At 39.4% G+C, this 18,553-nt stretch overlaps 1 protein-coding gene and 3 pseudogenes across 1 annotated transcript; 3 read left to right on the plus strand and 1 right to left on the minus strand.

Annotated features, from left to right (window-relative positions):
* LOC120293121 overlaps positions 1-5,360 on the plus strand; it is a 90,867-nt pseudogene extending 85,507 nt beyond the window's left edge.
* Positions 1-18,553, minus strand: part of LOC120293124 — a 173,605-nt pseudogene that overhangs the window by 47,027 nt on the left and 108,025 nt on the right.
* On the plus strand, positions 2,219-4,224 carry LOC120286305. The gene is made up of 4 exons (XM_039311920.1): positions 2,219-2,335; positions 2,724-2,826; positions 3,607-3,853; positions 4,052-4,224. Exons 1-4 carry the CDS (start codon positions 2,240-2,242, stop codon positions 4,128-4,130), a joined length of 525 nt encoding a protein of 174 aa, XP_039167854.1. The 5' UTR covers positions 2,219-2,239; the 3' UTR covers positions 4,131-4,224.
* LOC104445536 overlaps positions 17,570-18,553 on the plus strand; it is a 165,881-nt pseudogene continuing 164,897 nt past the window's right edge.

The following is an 18,553-nucleotide window of genomic DNA, read 5'->3' on the forward strand; positions in this document are numbered from 1 at the left end:
TTCAATTTACATCTTCTTCAAATGGTTGGCCAAAGATTCTGGACCCTTGATATTTGCTTACACTGAGTCCGCATCATCCAACTTGTCTGTCAATACGAGCAAAGGTTGATTTAGTCCTTGAAGTAGCTCCAAGATCACCTCTATTGCTTGATTAAAAAATTTTGCATCGACCCACCTAAAATATCCACAATTGTAGTTTTGTTTATACTTAGGGCATCCATGGAATATTCTCTCGGGATTATATCTTGTCCAAGTTATTCTTATTGGACTTTGCAATCCATAATAGCAAACCTATTAACCTTAGTCTTGGCTTTATTGATGCAATCATGAACTATTTCTCCTGCTTCTTCTCTCCATTGTGAATATAATGAGGTGATTTGCCACAATTTGAAGCATTGGCGTTCGATCAAATTTATTAAAGAAAGAAGTTGAATTATGCCCCCAATTTCTTTAAACTAGGTTAGGATTCTACAAGCAAATGTCTAAACAACATTATTTGCCATATCAATTGCTGACTTCATCTTACCAGTGAGCCACGTCAATTGATTGATTTTTGATTAATGCCACTTCAGATTTTGAAATAAGGAAAATTGTTAATGGCACTCAAGTGATCAATTTTTTAAATTTTTTGCACTCAAGTGAGTAAAAGAAAAAATTATGGCACATATATGAACATCATGCAAAAGTTATTGTCCTAGTGTTTTTATCTCATCTTATTTGAGACTAAGGTTGGTCACTTCGGCCTTTATTTGAGATAAAGGCCACTCTAGTCTTTTTTTTTAAAGAAGATGGCCCAACTTCAAGCCTTTTTTTTTTAATAAAAAGGCTTCACTTTAGGCTCTTAGTAAAGAAAAAGCCTACTATGAACCATTTTTCAAGAAAATGGCTCCATTTTGTGCGCTTATTTAAAATTTTCCCCTCGTTATACAAACATATACAAATAGCGTATAGAATATTATAAATCTCATCATATCTTCATCTAACATAACCTTATCCTATCCAATAAAAAGTCTAGACAACCATATGTAGCCTAAAGGTGTGACTAGTTTTCCTTACTATTAAGTCAAAAAAAGAAAGTGAAAAAAAAAAAACCCAAGACAGCGACTTGCTATAGGAATAAATGTACTAGATATTTTAAAACTTATCATGAAAGTACAAATAAAAATTAGAACTTGTTAAATTGGTATAATCAGGTCTTTTTCGTGACTCCATACATTGGCTAATAGAAAATGATTACGTGACTTTTTTTATTATTTTTTTTTCTCTCCTACATGATAATGATATGACTAAAACACAAATCATAAGGTTAATATGACATTGTTTTGGTCAAAATCAAAATTTTTAAATAATTTTATTTAAATTATATTAAAAATAAGCAAATTCAACAATATATTTAATATAATTTAAATAAATTGCTTCCTTGCCAAAGTTTAACCTTCTTTCTATTTTTTGTGTTTTTTTTAAATGTTCTTATTTTTAATATAATTTAAATTAATTTTTAGAAAAAGTCATATTTACACTAAAATGACATCATTTTAGCCACATAACACCATGTAGAATAGAGAAAATAATATATATAAAAAAAACCACGTCAGCATTTTACATCAACCAAATTAGTCAAGGTTAACCTAAAGACTTGATTGTGCCAATTTGATAAGTTTTAAGATATAATTTTAATTTTTGAAAGTTTTGGGACTCAACTACACTTTTATTATAAGTTGTAGGATTTACAGTGCACTTATTCCGGAGACTTACATACATTTCGTTGAAGAAGAAAATATGAAGATGGCCACTTTGGAAGCACATCAACAGTCTCGGTCTTCACTCCTTCGCGTAGAATAAGGTTGTTTCCGCGTCTCTAGCTTTGATCAAACCCATTGTTGGTGGTGGTGGTGGTGGAAGCCAGAAGATCAACGTACGCATTGAACAAGTCGTCTAGCTTCAGTTTCAATGTCCCTCATCTCTTCGCAGTCATGAGGTGCTATACTAGGAATTGCGCCGTTCGGCGCGCCATTTCTAACGCAGTTGTCCAGCTTCTCTCTCTACAAAATGATAATTTATCCGTGAATCTAGTCCATTCTAATTGAGAGTTTCCCCGTTCTAAAAGCTGTCCTTTATTTTATTTCTATTTCACTGCTCTATTCAGCGTCCCTCCCTCCTTCCCTCTCTCCCTCTCTCTCTCTCTCTCCCTGTGACAACTTTCTCTAGATTTAGCAAGGCTTATGACTTAGTCCGCAAGATGGGAATCCAGAGAACTTCTGAGAATTTCGTTGTCAACATGGAAAGCTTGTCGAACATCGCCATGAAAGAGAGTGCTAAGAGCTCCTGGATCATGGTGTTTTCTTTTTCTTTTTCTTTTTCCTTTTTTTCTTTTTGGGCTCTTCAATTACTCCAATACGTTGTGGTTTCTCATCTTGTTCCTTTTCCAGATATATCTTCTCGGAAAGAATAGTGTTTTTTTCCAGTTCCCACATATTCTTCTCTCCAATTCTGGATTAATGTATGAATGACGATGAGCTCCGAAAGAACAGCAGATCGAAATGCCATTTCCAATTTGTCGACAGTATAAAAATTTTGCCAGACCCTCAAACGTTTCTATAGGAATGAAATTTGCTAAAAAAATAACTCATTGTGTTCTTGCCTTCGTTTTCATATATGATATTCGTTACGTAATGAAATGTTCCTACGCTCTTCATGGCAAGATAACACTTGAAAACTTGCAGACAGGGGCCACAAGGAAGAGCTTTAAGTGTGGAGCTGAGAAGAAGACTAATGCTAGTGCTAATGCCAATGCTCATGATCATAAGACCGATGCAGAAAAAGCAGGTACAAGATATTTTTCCCTTCATAAAAACTTCACTTGAATTTTGGAAGAATTTGTTCTCATTCCTCATGATGTGCTTTTTTTTTTTTTTTAAATATTGTCTATGCTTATTCCGAAAGGTAATTACCAGGATAAGGAAGCCATTTATCATGATAATTGATACACAATTTATTCAATTTTTCTTATTAAATTTATTGTTTTCATACCAGAGGTAATGGCCTTCTTTAATGTTATGTCAAAAGAGGTAAGGTAGGGGGTAAAGGGTTAGGTCGCAAAGTTAATGAATTGGGCACCCTCTATTTACGGGTGAGAAGAATCTTTCTTTTGGCTTTCCATCTTCTAAATTCTCTAGGAATTGAGAATCGAAATTTTTTTTAGAAACTCTCTAATGGGTGCTCTCCTACTTGGAGGTCTATTGACTAGGCTTCCTATATGAGAGACTTTTCAAATTAAGTGGGACTACCGACTAAAGATTTAGGGGTTTGATATAAGGATTTGTTAGTTATAGTAGAACAAAAAACTTACACTTCAATGTTAGATGAGTAGTGTGTATATTTGGAGTTTAGTTCTCCATTTTTCTACGCGTCAATAATCGACCGGTGAGGATATAAGTAATTTTTTCTACCGGCAATGGAACTAACAAAAATTGGGTTATAACAGTAGCTTTCTTTGATCGACACATCAATAGATCTTGGTTAGGGTTCCTGTCTTTTTTACCTGCTTATTTATAATAATTATTTGACAAAGGAACATCATAATTTATTAATCGGCATTCTCAACAGAAGAGGCTATCATTATTAGCACACCGGAAAGACCAAACATGGAGGCCGGAGGGATGACAGCCGAGCATTCTAACGACACACGAGCAAATAATCAGAATACTATCACCACCACCATCTCCGGTGTCGTCAATGACGGCAAATGCACCATAGCTGGTGGCAAATGCATCGTTCGGAGGAGTGGCTCAAAACGTACTTCTCTTTCATGGATTCTTGAACCTAAGAGGATTTTCGTCTTCTTTGCTACCTTGTAAGCGCTCGAGTGTCCTCACCTGGCCATCTTTCTACAGAACTTTTCAGCTCCATTGCTGATCTTAAAGCACTTACACTACAATCGTATAATTGTTTAGTTGTATTGAACCAAAATTACAATATGTTTAGCTAGACATTGAAGCTATGCATTGATGATCATTCCATTTCACTAAACATTTCCCTCTCTATATGGCAGATCAAGCATGGGAACAATCCTTCTCATATATTTCACTCTTTCTATCACCAAACCCCAACCGGGTGGCAATTCCCCTTGATCTTGAACCATCAAGTTGCATTCATGTTCGGACATTGAAACACACCCAATTAGTCCTCCATAATGCCAAAGAAAATCATTTCTTTGAGATCTAGAAACAGCTTTGTTGCATCGTCCTGATTCAGTGGGCACTATTTCTGAGGAATCTTCTCTGAGCATGGAATTTGCAAGGCGTGATGATTAAAGGTGAAGTCAATTCAAGAAAAAGAAGATAGTGGAAGGAGACGTGGTCAGATAAGGGACAGCTGAAAGCTCACATGCATTTTGCTATTTAACAATCTCTCTCAGCCTCACTTGTCTTTTTCTTTATTGTTTTTAATCCTTCTTTTCCCTTTTGGAGGAATTTTTCAAATGAGAACAACGCCATGTGCCGCTGAGACAAACAGTGGGAATCTTGTATTTCTAAAGGCATGGTAATATTTTATCTTATAAATAGAGAGGATGAGATAACGTCTCTTTTTGCCTTTTTTGGCTCCATACCTCTAGCCTCTATTGCACTTTGGGCTGTATGGCTTCATCAATCAAAACCTTTTTATTTCTTTATTCATTCGTTTATTTTTATTTGGTTTCAATTTGCCTCATTGAGTGTGGGGGAAGCTTTTGAAGCCAATCAAGTGTTTCAACTTTGAGCTTGCACGCACAAGCTTGCGCAAATTTACTTGCCCTTTTAACATTTCGTCCTAAAGAAATCCTTATTCTTCTATATAAATAAGGTACGAATATATTTGTCAAAATTGTAACCATGAAGTAAGAACTACTGTAAGTGCTCCCCCTTAGAGATATGTCCTTAAGCACGTCAATCAAATTAAAGCAAGACCTGAATCAAGGGATCCATTCCAAGGTGGGCTGATTTATTGCCAATACCCTGGACTCACTCAATAAGTTGATTCTAATATGTTGGAACCAGAAACCGAATTGAGACCCTTTGGAACCAACCTGAAACTGACCTAAAATTTGTCAACTTGTTTTAGAGAAGTTGAAGGGTGATGGCGTCGCCAAAGTGCAGGCCGAAGAGAGTGCGGTTGAGGTTAGCACATCGGACAATGTTGGGGAGCTGAGGAAGGAACTCCAGAAGCTGCAAAAGTCGGACCAGTTACATCTGCCACAAGAAGGCTATTTCTTCATATACAAGCAGAACTTGAGGGATGAAGGTAGGTCGTTTAGGTGGCACCATGTTGGCCAGGGTAACACCATTGAGATTTTCAATGGAAGCGTTGCGGGCGGATCATAGCTTCGTTTTTATTTGCCCCCTTTTTAACGTCTATTCTAGTTATGTTCTCCCAATCTCTAGGATGTACACTTAAATTTTAGGAAAAGTGCTAAAAAAGTCCTAAACCTTTTGTATTTATGTCAATTTAGTTCTAAAGCTTTTTTGATGCCAATGAAGTCTTAAACATTTTTTATATTGTGTCAATTCAGTCTTTTCCAACCAATTTTAGCCATTTTGTTGACTAGACGCACAAAGCCGGTGACATGGCACGATCGGCACTAACGTTGACAATTTTTAATAATATTTTAATATTTTATATTTTTTTCTTTTTATTTTGATTTTTGTTCTTTTTTCTTTTATTTTTTCCTTTTTGTTTTTTATTTATTTCTTTTCCTCTTCTTCTTCTAGCCGATCGCCGGACCTCGGCGATCAACCGGAGGCGACGGTCGACAAGGTCGAGGTCAACCTCGCCGACCACCTTACCAAAGGTGGCCGCGAGGGTGGCATTTGCCAAGGCGGCGAGGCTCGCCCTCGCCAAATCCGGCGAGGTCAAGCCTCGCCAAATCCGGGGCGAGGGTCAAGCCTCGCCCATGGCTAGCAAGGGCGAGCTCCACCAACTCAACGCAAGGAGGTGGCCTTGAGCTGGCCTCACGCCGAGCCGGCAAGGCTCGCCCTTGCCGCCCAAGCCTCAAGGGCAAGCAAGGCTAGCCCTCTCCGCCCTACGCGAGGCTGCCCTCACGGCCACTAGCGAGGTGGCCGGCGGGTCGACCTCGACCTCGTCGGGCGTCACCTCGGCCAATCGCCGAGGTTCGGCGACCGGCCGGAGGAAGAAAATGAGAAGAAAAAAAAAAAAAAAGAAAACAAATTCAAAAATATTTAAAATATTATTCAAAGTTGTCTACGTCGCGTCAATCAAATCATGTCGGCTGGTTAGCGTCCAAAAGGTTTAGGACTTTTTTAGCACTTTTCCCCTTAAATTTTAGAAAATCCAAAACCTCAGCCACCATAATACACCGAAGCACCATCACCGTATTCAACCACAAACGACCTCAAATCCTAGTTTTAAAACCATTGATCTAAGCCTCTTCTCTCTCTCTCTCTCTCTCTCTCTCTCTCTCTCTCTCTCTCTCTCTCTCTCTCCCCAAGCCCTCCCCCCCGGGTCCTACCAATGAAAAGTCTAGAACACTGTCAATCACTCCCCTTTACCCTATCACATCTTCAGTAGAATGTGGGCCTTTAAAGGGCTTACATCCAAACATCTGACCGGGGAACGGGGCAATGCTCGTCGATCTCCGGTGAAGAGGGTAGGCATTCCACGCTGTATACATAGGGTTGCAATAACAAAGTGAGGGATATCCCGGAGAAATGTCGTTATTGCTCTCTTCCCTGCCAAGTTCACTACACACCAAACCTATAGGGGAGGATTTGCTTAAATCTAGCTTTGATTGTGTTTGGTTGGTGTATATGCACATTTCACTTTTAGATTCTACGAGTTACCCACTACCCACCCTCCCAAAAAGAAAAGGGTGTCTATGTGGGTTCACTTCTATTCAATCTTGACCCTTAAAACACGAGTTCACTCTTTCCCACCAGCTGTAAAATGTCCATGAATGGGATTGATATCACACATGGCAATTGTTTGGTTTAGGTTAGGTTATCCAGTTTTTCAATATGAAAGTTAGGAGAAGAGTCTTGCGAACCTCAAAGCCTGCTGATGAAGTTGCTTCTAGCCTTGATCTTAGTAAGGCTGGACATTTTCCACCTTTATCCTGAAGTAGCGTTTCCGTTCTCTTTCCTCGGCCAACCCCTCCTATGGAATTCTTTTGTTATCGATAGGATCCCTATCATCACTATTCAACAAAGAACAGAGGACCACTATCTTGGGTCCATACTTAAAGGAAATTGAGGCTTTGACCGTTGGTGCGAGTTCCGTTTCAGGCACATCAACTTTGAGTTTTGGTTCTAGGGTTAGCCTTTCCTTTTGGCTGAGTTAACTTTTTTTTATGTATCTTCGCCGCATAAGTCGTTTTGCCTATTTGGAACTATATAGAAGCATGACTTACTTCTTCTGCTTCTGCGGTTTCTATTGAAGGTGCATAGAGCAGCTTCATTGCTAAGTGGTCTTTCCTCAATTAGCATAGTTTATATGCAAATCAAATGATTTTCGAAGATGAACTGATCCCTTGTGCGCGAGGTAGACGGGAAGCACCGGTAATGTGGATTCAATCCAAGGTCATCCCAAAAGATGGAGCTACGTCTTTTACCTTGAATTGATAAGTAAGATTGCGAGGCCACATTCTTTTTCCCTTTTACTAGAATGTGGAGGAACGGGAGACCAGGAACCGCTCCCGTTGCTTACTCAGTAAAGCTTTGGCCTCCTCTTCCTCTCTAAATCGCATATGCACCTTCTTACAGTTAAGAATATTTATGTTCCTATTTGGTTGAGCATTTATTATAGGGAAAATTATCCAAAAATTCCTGATTCTATTGTATAGTGGCTAATTTAATCCTAGACTTTTTAATTTTACCAATGCAGTCCTAAATCTTTTGACAACTTGCCAATTAAGTTCTAAATGTTTCAATTGTGCTAATTTAATCGGGCTAAGAATAACGCAAGTGCCATAACTTTCGTACGAAGCTCACTTAAGTGTCATAATTTTTTTCCACTCCTTTGAGTATCATAAATTTAAAAAATTGATCATCCGAGTGCCAATGCTGATTTGCCTTGTTAGAAATTCTAATGTGGATGCCAATTGCCTTACGTGGATACACTAGTATTGATATGGACAATTTATAATTTTTTTTATAATTTTTTTGTTTTGTTTGAATTTTTATCTTTATTTATTATTTTCCTTTTTATAGGGCCGCCTCGCTAACGATGGGTGAGGCCACAAAGGCCCTCGCCAAGTTTGGGTGGTCGTGAGCAAGGTTGCCTTGCACGGTGTGGCCATGAAGGCCCTAGGCGAAGGCCATCACAACCTCATCGGACATAGCTGAGGCCATAAAGGCCCTTGCCAGATCTAAGTGAGGTAGCCTCACCTACAGCAACCTAGACTTAGCAAGGGTCATCGTAACCTAGCCCCGGGCTAATGAGGCCGCGATAGCCTCACCTTGGGCCTTTGCAACCAAGGGCAAGGTGGCCTTCGCTGGGTTTGCAGGAGGGTTCGTAGCCAACAAGGATATTAAAAAAAAAAAAAAAAAACAAAAACAAAATTCAAAAATGAATCAATTTTTTTTAAAAAAGAAAAAAAAAAAGAAAAGACCACATAGGATGATTTGCCAAAAATGACACTTAAATGATTGATTTTATTTCGAGAGTGAAGGTAGACTTACTTTAAAACAAACCATTATAAACTTTTTGTGCAATCTCCTCTATCTTTAACGTCTTGTTTGCTATTTTTTGTAGACTTTGGTACACTAGTGAATATCATCACATCACTGCCAACTTTCAAATTCAGACTTTTGTGTTTTGGTGAAAATTATATATAGATGCAGATTTCGCTTGAATCTGACAATTCTTGTCTTGACTTTTTTTTTTTTTTGGCTGCTAATTGTAAAATCACCTATTCACCCCCTTCAAGGTGATACTACTAGCTATAATAGAGAGGAAATTTGAAATGCAAATTTATGTTACTTACTTACTAAGAAATGAGCACATTCCTTCATATCTATCTCTTTTAAAGGTAGAATGTTCTTTGTAGCGAGAGTTTCAAGCCCCTTCTCACTAAGATGACTAAGTCTCATACGCCATAGTTCAATTAAAGAGTCATCCATTGCATTTATCTCCTCCTTTATCAACTTAGTTTAAATTGTCTTGGGTGAAAGTCTTTTTGCCCTTAGCCACCACCATTGAACCTTTGATAAATGTCCATCATGAAATGAGGCTACGGAATTAATAAATCAGCTAAAGTCTTGATATTAAGGTTCGCACAAGCATCGTTAGATGAATACAATATAGTCATTGGATGCAACTGTCATTGTAATTTGCTTCTCTTCTTTCTTTCCTTCTCCCTTTCTATCGTGGGATTAAAATGTCTTTGTAAACTTGCATTTTCTAGCATCATTTCCCATCTTGCTGCAATTATATCAATTCAAGTTTCAGTGCATCCAAGTTATTTACCGCCATGCCCAATGTATCCCACTGTTAGGAAAAGTACCAAGCAATAAACATACTCACAACTCATCTCCAAAATCAATTTCCAAATTTGTCAACTTCACAACATCTTGAAATTCACTCAAACGCTCTAACATATTGCTCCCTTCCATGTACCACAAGTTTACAAGTCTTTTAACTAGGGAAAATTACCAAAAATCCTAAACTCATTAAATTTTTTTTCAAATCAATCATAAACATTTTCTTTCTTTCTTTCTTTTATCAATTAAGTCCTAAACCTTTTGTAATTATGATGATTCAGTCCATCCGGCCAAATTTGGCTGGCTAGCACCAACGTGACGCTGGTTGGCATTGGAAGACGATTTTTTTAATAATATTTATTTTTAAAAAAATTATTTTTTTTCTTTTTTTCCTCCTCCCACCTTCCTTTTCTTGCTCTGAGACTAACCATAGGGGAGGGACGATCATCAGATTAATGCAGCCAAGCAATGGCGAGCTTGCCTTGCCATCGATGGGCAAGGGCAAGCTTGATCAACCACTAGCGAGGCAAGCCCTCACCAATGGATCGACGAGCTTAATCTCGCCATTGTTGGGCGAGGGCGAGCTTGCCCAACCACAGCGAGGCAAGCCCTCACCCAATCCAGTGAGGGCTTGCCTCACCTAGCAATGGCAAGGTAAGCCCTCGCTAGATTTGGGAGAGGTCAACCTCGCCCAATGATGGCAAGGTCGAGCTTGCCCTTACCCAACAATGACGAGGCGAGCTTGTCACTAGCCGACCACATCAATCCAATGATCGGCCCTCCCCCTTTGGCCGATTGCCAAATGTAAGAGGAAGAAGGAGAGAGGATGAAAAAAGATTGAGAGAGAGATAGGAAAAATAAAAGAAAGAATAAACAAAAAAAAAATCGAAAAAAATAAAAATATTATTAAAAAATAGTTCGCCGGCGGTAGTTGGCATCCACTTCAGCACCAACCGGCCAAATTTGGCTAGATGAACTGAATTAGTACAATTACAAAAAGTTTAGGACTGAATTGGCAAAAAAAAAAAGATTTATGACTAAGTTGAAAATTTTGTAATAGGTTTAGTACTTTTTTGATAAAATTCCCTTTTAACTACAAATGCTTATTTTGTGTTCTCTCGTAGAGATTTTGTAATTTCCTTCACAATGGTTCAGTATTTTTTTTTCTGAGCAACATAAAAAAAAAAAAATCATTATCATCAATCCATTATCAAATAAAGCCGACCATTTTCTAATTCATGCGCTCCCATTCTTTATCTTCCTTCTCATTTAACCCCATCACTATAGATGGGATCATACAAATCTTTATAATATAATATATCTTCCATTCAAGACTTCTTAATAGAGTAATTCAAGGCATTTAACTTAGATATGATGCCACTAGTTTCCTTAATTTAACATTAGCTCTATTTTACCGCCCAAGTCGAATATTTGTCTGTTTTGGCATGTGAACTGGTCTCTAATTTGGGCCAACAGAGCCAAATACAATTCTAGCATTAAAAAGAAATAATAATCTTGACAAAAAAAATTTAAAAATAAAAAGAGCTAGTATTTTCTCAGCCAATATTAGTGAAGGCCAGTTCAACGAGCGTAGAGTTTTAGAATTTTACCTTATCTTTTTCCCCCCGAAAATACTGATCTTTATATATATATATATATATATATATATATATATATAGTAAAAATCTATCATAACCAAAACCAATACTATGCTCAGCACCACCTTCCAGCACATATGCACCTCGTTACATTTAAGAACGTGTATTTATCATTTATGTTCTTGTTTGGTCCGGAGCGTTCATCATATGCAAAACAAAGATCGGTTGTGGCTTCAAAGACCCGACTCAGAAGGAAGTTTGGTGTAGTTTTCCATGGCCAAAGGGTCGTCGGTTGCAGCAAATTCACCATTCCATGGGATAATCAAGTCAATGAACAAAGGTAATGCTGGGCAAGACATTCAAGCAATCGAGCAAGAAGAGAAATGAAGAACCTTGTGAAGTTTAAAGAAGCCCAGCGAAAAAGCTAATCGCTGCAACAGACGAAGGAAGAAGAAAGCACCACTATCTCAACACAAGCATCCACGAAGAGAGACCAATGCACAGACGATAGATAGGATAATAGACTATTTATTCCATTGAAACTAGGATTTATTCACAAGCCCCACACGATCAGGAACCCATCGGCCCTGATTTCACACAAACACTTTCAAAGAAATTCATTCATAACAACCCTCGTTTATAAAGACACCAAGTTTCAAGCGGACACAAACACTTAGAATCTACCATGAAGACGGAGCACGAGGTGAAGGGTTGACTCCTTCTAGATGTTGTAGTCCGCCAAGGTGCAGCCGCTGGTCTGGGGAACGCCTTCCTTGTCCTGGATCTTAGCCTTGACATTGTCGATCGTCTCGGAGCTCTCGACCTCCAGAGTGATGGTCTTCCTGGTGAGGGTCTTGGCAAAGATCTGCATTCCTCCCCTAAGCCTCAGCACGAGGTGGAGGGTCGACTCCTTTTGGATGTTGTAGTCGGCGAGGGTGTGGCTGTCCTCCAGCTGCTTTCCAGCGAAGATGAGATGCTACTGCTCTGATGGGATCCCTTCCTTGTCCTGGATCTTGGCATTGACGTTGTCAATGCTGTCGGAGCTCTCCACCTCGAGGGTGACCGTCTGGCCGGTCAAGGTCTTGACAAAGATCTGCATGCCTTTACGGAGAGATGGAGGATGAGGTGGAGGGTCGACACCTTCTGTATGTTGTAGTCGGCTAGTGTACGGCCATCCTCGAGCTGCTAGCCGGGGAAGATGAGACATTGCTGGTCCGGAGGGATGCCCTCCTTGTCCTGGATCTTGGTCTTCACGTTGTCGATGGTTTCGGAGCTCTCGACCTCGAGGGTAGTGGTCTTGCCAGTGAGGGTCTTGACGAAGATCTGCATGCCTCCGCAGAGCCTAAGCACAAGGTGGAGGGTGGACTCCTTTTGGATGTTGTAATCGGCAAGGGTGCAGCCATCCTCGAGCTGCTTGCCGGCAAAGATCAGACGCTGCTGATCCAGCGGGATGCCTTCCTTGTCCTGGATCTTGGCCTTGACGTTGTCGATGGTTTCGGAGCTGCCCAATGAGGGTCTTGACGAAGATCTGCATCTGCAAAGCCAACAAAACACGAATTTGAGCCTTCCTTTCGACCGTGGGAACTAAGAAATCAAGAATATACCAAGAACAAGAAACGAGAACCAGATTCAAGATCAACAGATCGGGAAAAACCCATTCACAATGAACAATGAACGACGGAAATGTCAGAGATCGAGAAGCCTACCTTGAGAGAATTCGCTAGGGCTTGGAAAGAGAGAGATGAGACACATAATGCCAACTAAAGAGTTGTCGTGGACTGGTCCCGTGGTAAAAACGATCTTCTTTGGGAGAACCTTTGCCCTTAGAATACGAAGTGGAACACGTTGCGTAAGTGGATGTACACTAATAATAATGTCAGGTTGATACTTCATTAGCCCTTTAGCAACCTGTCTGCAAATAAGGAACAGGATAAGATGAGTATTCATCATCGTCATGACATAGCCTCAAAAGACCATATAATTAAATCAATATAAACACCTCTCTAACATTATGCGTGCATTCGAAAGTCAAAACAAATGTTTTGTCGTAAACATAACTGCTTGATCACCAAGCATATCTGATTATCGTTCTTCTCTTCTTTAAGATGGTTTGAACAGTTTTCCCTTGACATTCCAAGTCAAATAGGACTCCTCATTTGTGACAAGTGATCCAGAGATCTGCCTTTGTTTACCATAATGCAGCCACAAATTCAAGTTTAACTTGCAGCAAATGATCCTATCAACTGACAGGACAGGCTCTAAAAGTAATTAACCTTGTCATCATTAATTCTTAGAACTTGAAGAATTAGATATAAAGGATAGGAAGAGCTCCACCATTGGCTGAAGCAACAAGTTGCAAGTCTTCGAAGAAAGATGGTCAAAATTAATTCATCAATCAAAGAGAATCCTCCAATTGTCCATCTCATGAGATTATCCAAATAAAATAGTGCTGTTTCGGATAAACCTATTCTACTCTTGCGGATAAATGCAGCAGTAAAGTTCAATTTATAATGCATGTTGCATAAACAACTCAAACGAAATTGGAGAGGAGAATATATGGAAAAACTACGATACCTTACTTCTAGGAAGCAAAAGAGTAAGATTAGGAGAAATAATGACAAGACATATTCTGCTAAAAGAATGTCATTTATATATTAGTGTGCCTATACATGAATTCAACATGGTAAACATTTTTTTCTATCTATATTACTCTAATTCTGAACTTTTTCTCAAACTTTTATCCTGCAAAACGTGGAAGTCAAACCATCCCTAAAACTAAATGTCCCTACCCCAAGATGGTCAAAATAATTTATCAATCAAAGAGAATCCTCCAATTGTCCATCTCATGAAATTACCCAAATAAACTAGTGCTGGTTCAAATAAATCTATTCTACTCTTGCGGATAAATGCAGCTGTAAAGTTTTATATATAATGCATGTTGCACATATAACTAAGATGAAATTGGAGATCAGAATATATAGGAAAACTACGATCCCTTACTTCATGGAAGCAAAAGAGTAAGACTAGGAGAATTAATGACAAAAGAAATTATGCTAAAAGAATACCATTTATATATCGCAGTGTGCCTATACATGAATTTAATGTGGTAAACATTTTATTTTTTTGTGCTACTCTAATTCTCAATTTACTCTCGAACTTTTATCCTACTTCATTACAAAGTGTGACATTCGAATTCACACCTAAAACTAAACGTCCCCACCCCAAAGATGGTCAACATTAATTGATCGATCAAAGAGAATACTTCAATTGTCCATCTCATGACAAATAAACCAGTGCTGGCTCGGATAAGTCTATTCTACTCTTGCAAGTAAATGCAATAGCAAAGTTCAATTTATAATGCATCTTGCATAAACAACTCAGATGAAATTGGAGAGAAGAGGATATAGGAAACTACAATGCCCTACTTCTAGGAAGCAAAAGAGTAAGACTAGGAGAATTAATGTCAAAACAAATTCTACTGAAAGAATGAAATTTTTGTATCACAATGTGCCTATACATGAATTCAATGAGGTAAACATATTAACTACCATATTTGTAGAAAATACACCAACAGAAACTCAAAGTACTTCCGTAAAAGCAAAAGCTTGCAAGGCCATAGTTACTAGTTCTACTCCTAGTACATCTAGATTTGGGCTTTTACTAGGTATGAACAATATTTGTAGATGCCTAGTAATAGTGAGACCAAAGGCCCAACAAGAGTAAGTGTGACTAAGTGAGATAAAGTTTTTTTTTTTTTTTTTTTTTTTTTAATGTCAATCCTATTCTAGCTCTCATCTAACTCTTAGATCTTTGCTATACCTCTTTGCAAAGCGTAAGAGTCCCCACACCTAAAACTAAACATTATCACTCCCGACCCCTTTGAAAGGTGGGGAATCGAACTTCGCATCTCCCCTTCCCAAATGGAAAGGTTGAAGTTGCAGCAATTTAGAATCATGTCAACCTTATTTTACATTCCTTTAGCAACTACTATACTCCAATCAAAATGAATCTTATGCATATGCTAAACTCCCACGATATATTAGCCATTAATATCTATCAACACTTCCCAATAATAACTTAATCCAAATAAAACCAGGCAATCATTGCACACAGAATTAAATTTATCATAATTCAACCACAAATTCTAACTTGCAACAAATGATCCTATCAACTGACAGGATGGGCTAAAAAAGTAATTGACGTTGTCATCATGAATTCTTAAAACTTTCACAACTAGCTATAAAGGATAGAGAAGAGCTCCACCATTGGCTAAAGCAACAAGTTGCAAGTCTTCGAAGAAAGATGGTCAAAATATTATTGATCAATCAAAGAGAATCCTCCAATTGTCCATCTCATGAAATTGCCCAAATAAACTAGTGCTGGTTCGGATGAATCTATTCTACTCTTGCATATAAATGCAGCGGTAAAGTTCAATTTATATGTATCTTGCATAAGCAACTCAGAGGAGATTGGAGAGAAGAGGATATAGAAAACTACGGTGCCTTACTTCTAGGAAGCAAAAGAGTAAGACTAGGAGAATTAATGACAACACAGATTTTGCTAAAAGAATGCCATTTATATATCACAGTGTACCTATACATAAATTTAAATTTAATGTGGTAAACATATTAAATGCCATATTTGCATAAAATACACCAACGGAACACGAGGTACTTTAGTAAAAGCAAAAGTTTGCAAGGCCCTAGTTACTATTCCCACTCCTAGCACATCTAGATATGGGCTTCCACTGAGAATGGACAATATCTGCAGATGCCCAGTAATAGTGGAACCAAAGGCTCAACAAGAGTAAGTGTTAGCACACTCATAAGAGACTAATCGAGACAAATTTTATTTTTATCTATCTCTTATCTCACTCTCAAACTTTTCCAACATGTCTCTTTATAGAACGTGAGAATTGAACTCTACACTTAAAACTTAACATCATCACCTCCCCCTTTCCAAGAGGGAAGGTTGAATTTGTAGCAAAGTTTGATTGATGAATAGTTCTTGGAGCACTTCCATGTTAGGTTTTCCAAAAGGGAAGTTTTTCACCAAGAAGTTCCAGCTTCTGGGCAGCTGGTCAAATGGCCAAGGTGCATGATATGACGACAAATCGGTAACAAATACCCGCAATGAGAACTCTTTAATACACAACATATCTGATCAACTAATCTGCCATTTGCTACACACATCATTTTCCCTAATAATCAATTTGGTCAGCGAGAATTTGCAGGCCATTGAAAGAGAGTGGTTATTGAAGAGGGGAGGAAAACATAAAAACGTCTTTCCGCTTTTGACTTAAATCCCACACGCAACTTTGGTTGTCACAAAAAGGATGTCCATTTCTTTTGTTTTCCATCAGACCTACAAAGTTCCTGCCACCTTGTTAAGCATTAGCCAAAGTCTATAGTTAATTTTATACCTCATATCTGAAGACTCAACAATTTAGAATCATGTCAACCTCACTTTATATTCCTTCAGCAACTACCACACTCTAATCAAAATGAATCTCAAGCATTCGCTAAACTTTGTCAATTTATTAGGCATTAATCTTTATCAACACTTCCCAGAAATAACTTAATCCAAATAAAATCAGACAATCGTTGCAAGCAGAATTAAATTAAACAATAACAGGAATTAAAACTGGACATGGTGTAACCTTTTTCCTGTCGCAGACTTCAGACAATATTAGCCAGATGAGTACATTAGTTAGCTCTACACCCGCTTGTTGAGGACAAACAAGAGGTAGGTCAGGCAGCGCATTGTTCATGATCCCTCAGTAACCAAACAAAATTTGAATACCGAAACTGAGCGCTGCATGTAAATCGACCAATAATTACTAGTGGACATCCACTTAGTTGCCCCTTTACCTTTCTTTTGTCGCTCCGTGGCACCAAAAGTTGCCGTCTTGGACCAGTGCAGGCCAAGTCATGATCGCCGCGTGTCGATTTCCTATTGGGTTTCTTTGCTGGATGGTGTCGATCGACGGTGGCCCCACCTCAACTGGGAATCTTGAGAATATTAATAAAGTTAAGTAATTAATTGACCAAAAAAAGTAATTGATTTATATATTTGCCGGAATTAATTGATCTAAGTCTTCCTGTACCTTTCTTTTGTCGCCTTCAATGGTGCGAGACACCTCATGATCGCCGCGTGTCGATACCCCATTGGGTTTCTGTGCTGGTAGATGTCGGCTGACGGTGGCCCTACCTCAACTCGGAATCCTGGAAATATCAATAAAGTTAAGTAATTAATTTCCTTTAAAAAAAAGTAATTAATTTTTTTTTACCGAAATTAATTGACTTTAGTCGCCCTTTACCTTTCTTTTGTCGCTTTCCGCGGCACCAAGGGCGGATTGGACTGGTGAAGCCACGTCTGATCGCTACGTGTCGGTCTCCCATTGAGTTTCCACCGCATTTATTATTTTACCCACCCTATAAAAGAAGAAGGCATTATTTTTATGCCATAATTTTCATTCGGTAATACCGACAGATTCTCTCTCTCTCTCTCTCTCTCTCTCTCTCTAGGATGTCGCCTCTCTTTCTCGATCGATTCCCAGCCAAAGCCCTAGCGAATTCTCTCAAGGTAGCCTTATCGATCTGTGATCTTTCTGTTCTTCACGATCTGGATAGGGGTTTCTTCCGATCTGTTGATCTTGAATCTGGGTTCTCGTGTCTTGTTCTTCGCGTTTTCTTGATTTCTCGGTTCCGACGGTTGAAAGGAAGGCTCAAATTCGTGTTTTGTTGGCTTTGCAGATGCAGATCTCCGTCGAGACTCTCACCGGGAAGCTCCGACACCATCAACAACGTCAAGGACATGATCCAGGACAAGGAAGGCATCCCACCGGACCAGCAGCGCCTGATCTTCGCCGGCAAGCAGCTCCAGGACGGCCGCACCCTTGCCGATTACAACATCCAGAAGGAGTCCAACCTCCACCTTGTGCTCAGGCTCCGGGGAGGCATGCAGATCTTCCTTAAGCCTCACCGGCGAGACCATTAACCTCGAGGTCGAGAGCTCCGACAACATCGACAACGTGAAGGCCAAGATCCAGGACAAGGGGGGCATCCCTCCGGACCAGCACTTCTCATCTTCGCCTGCAAGCAGCTCGAGGATGGCCGTACGCTAGCCGACTACAACATCCAGAAGGAGTCGACCTTCCACCTCGTCCTCCGTCTCTCCGCGGAGGCATGCAGATCTTCGTCAAGACCTTGACCGGAAAGACGATTACCCTCGAGGTGGAGAGCTCCGACAGCATTGACAACGTCAAGGCCAAGATCCAGGACAAGGAAAGGATCCCACCAGACTAGCAGCATCTGATCTTCGCTGGAAAGCAACTTGAGGACGGCCGCACCCTTGCCGACTGCAACATCCAAAAGGAGTCGACCCTTCACATCGTGCTGAGGCTCAGGGGAGGAATGCAGATCTTTGTCAAGATCCTCGCCAGCAAGACCATCACTCTGGAGGTCGAGAGCTCAGACACGA

Source organism: Eucalyptus grandis, chromosome 5, assembly GCF_016545825.1.
Source record: "Eucalyptus grandis isolate ANBG69807.140 chromosome 5, ASM1654582v1, whole genome shotgun sequence".
Taxonomy (NCBI): domain Eukaryota; kingdom Viridiplantae; phylum Streptophyta; class Magnoliopsida; order Myrtales; family Myrtaceae; genus Eucalyptus; species Eucalyptus grandis.

Bases quoted from the DNA above. Each gene is read 5' to 3' on its own strand.
- LOC120286305 (XM_039311920.1), top strand. From the start codon at position 2,240: ATGGGAATCCAGAGAACTTCTGAGAATTTCGTTGTCAACATGGAAAGC. The intron at 2,336-2,723 runs GTGTTTTCTTTT...GAAAACTTGCAG, and splicing joins CTAAGAGCTCCTGGATCATG to ACAGGGGCCACAAGGAAGAG. The intron at 3,854-4,051 runs GTAAGCGCTCGA...TCTATATGGCAG, and splicing joins TTCGTCTTCTTTGCTACCTT to ATCAAGCATGGGAACAATCC.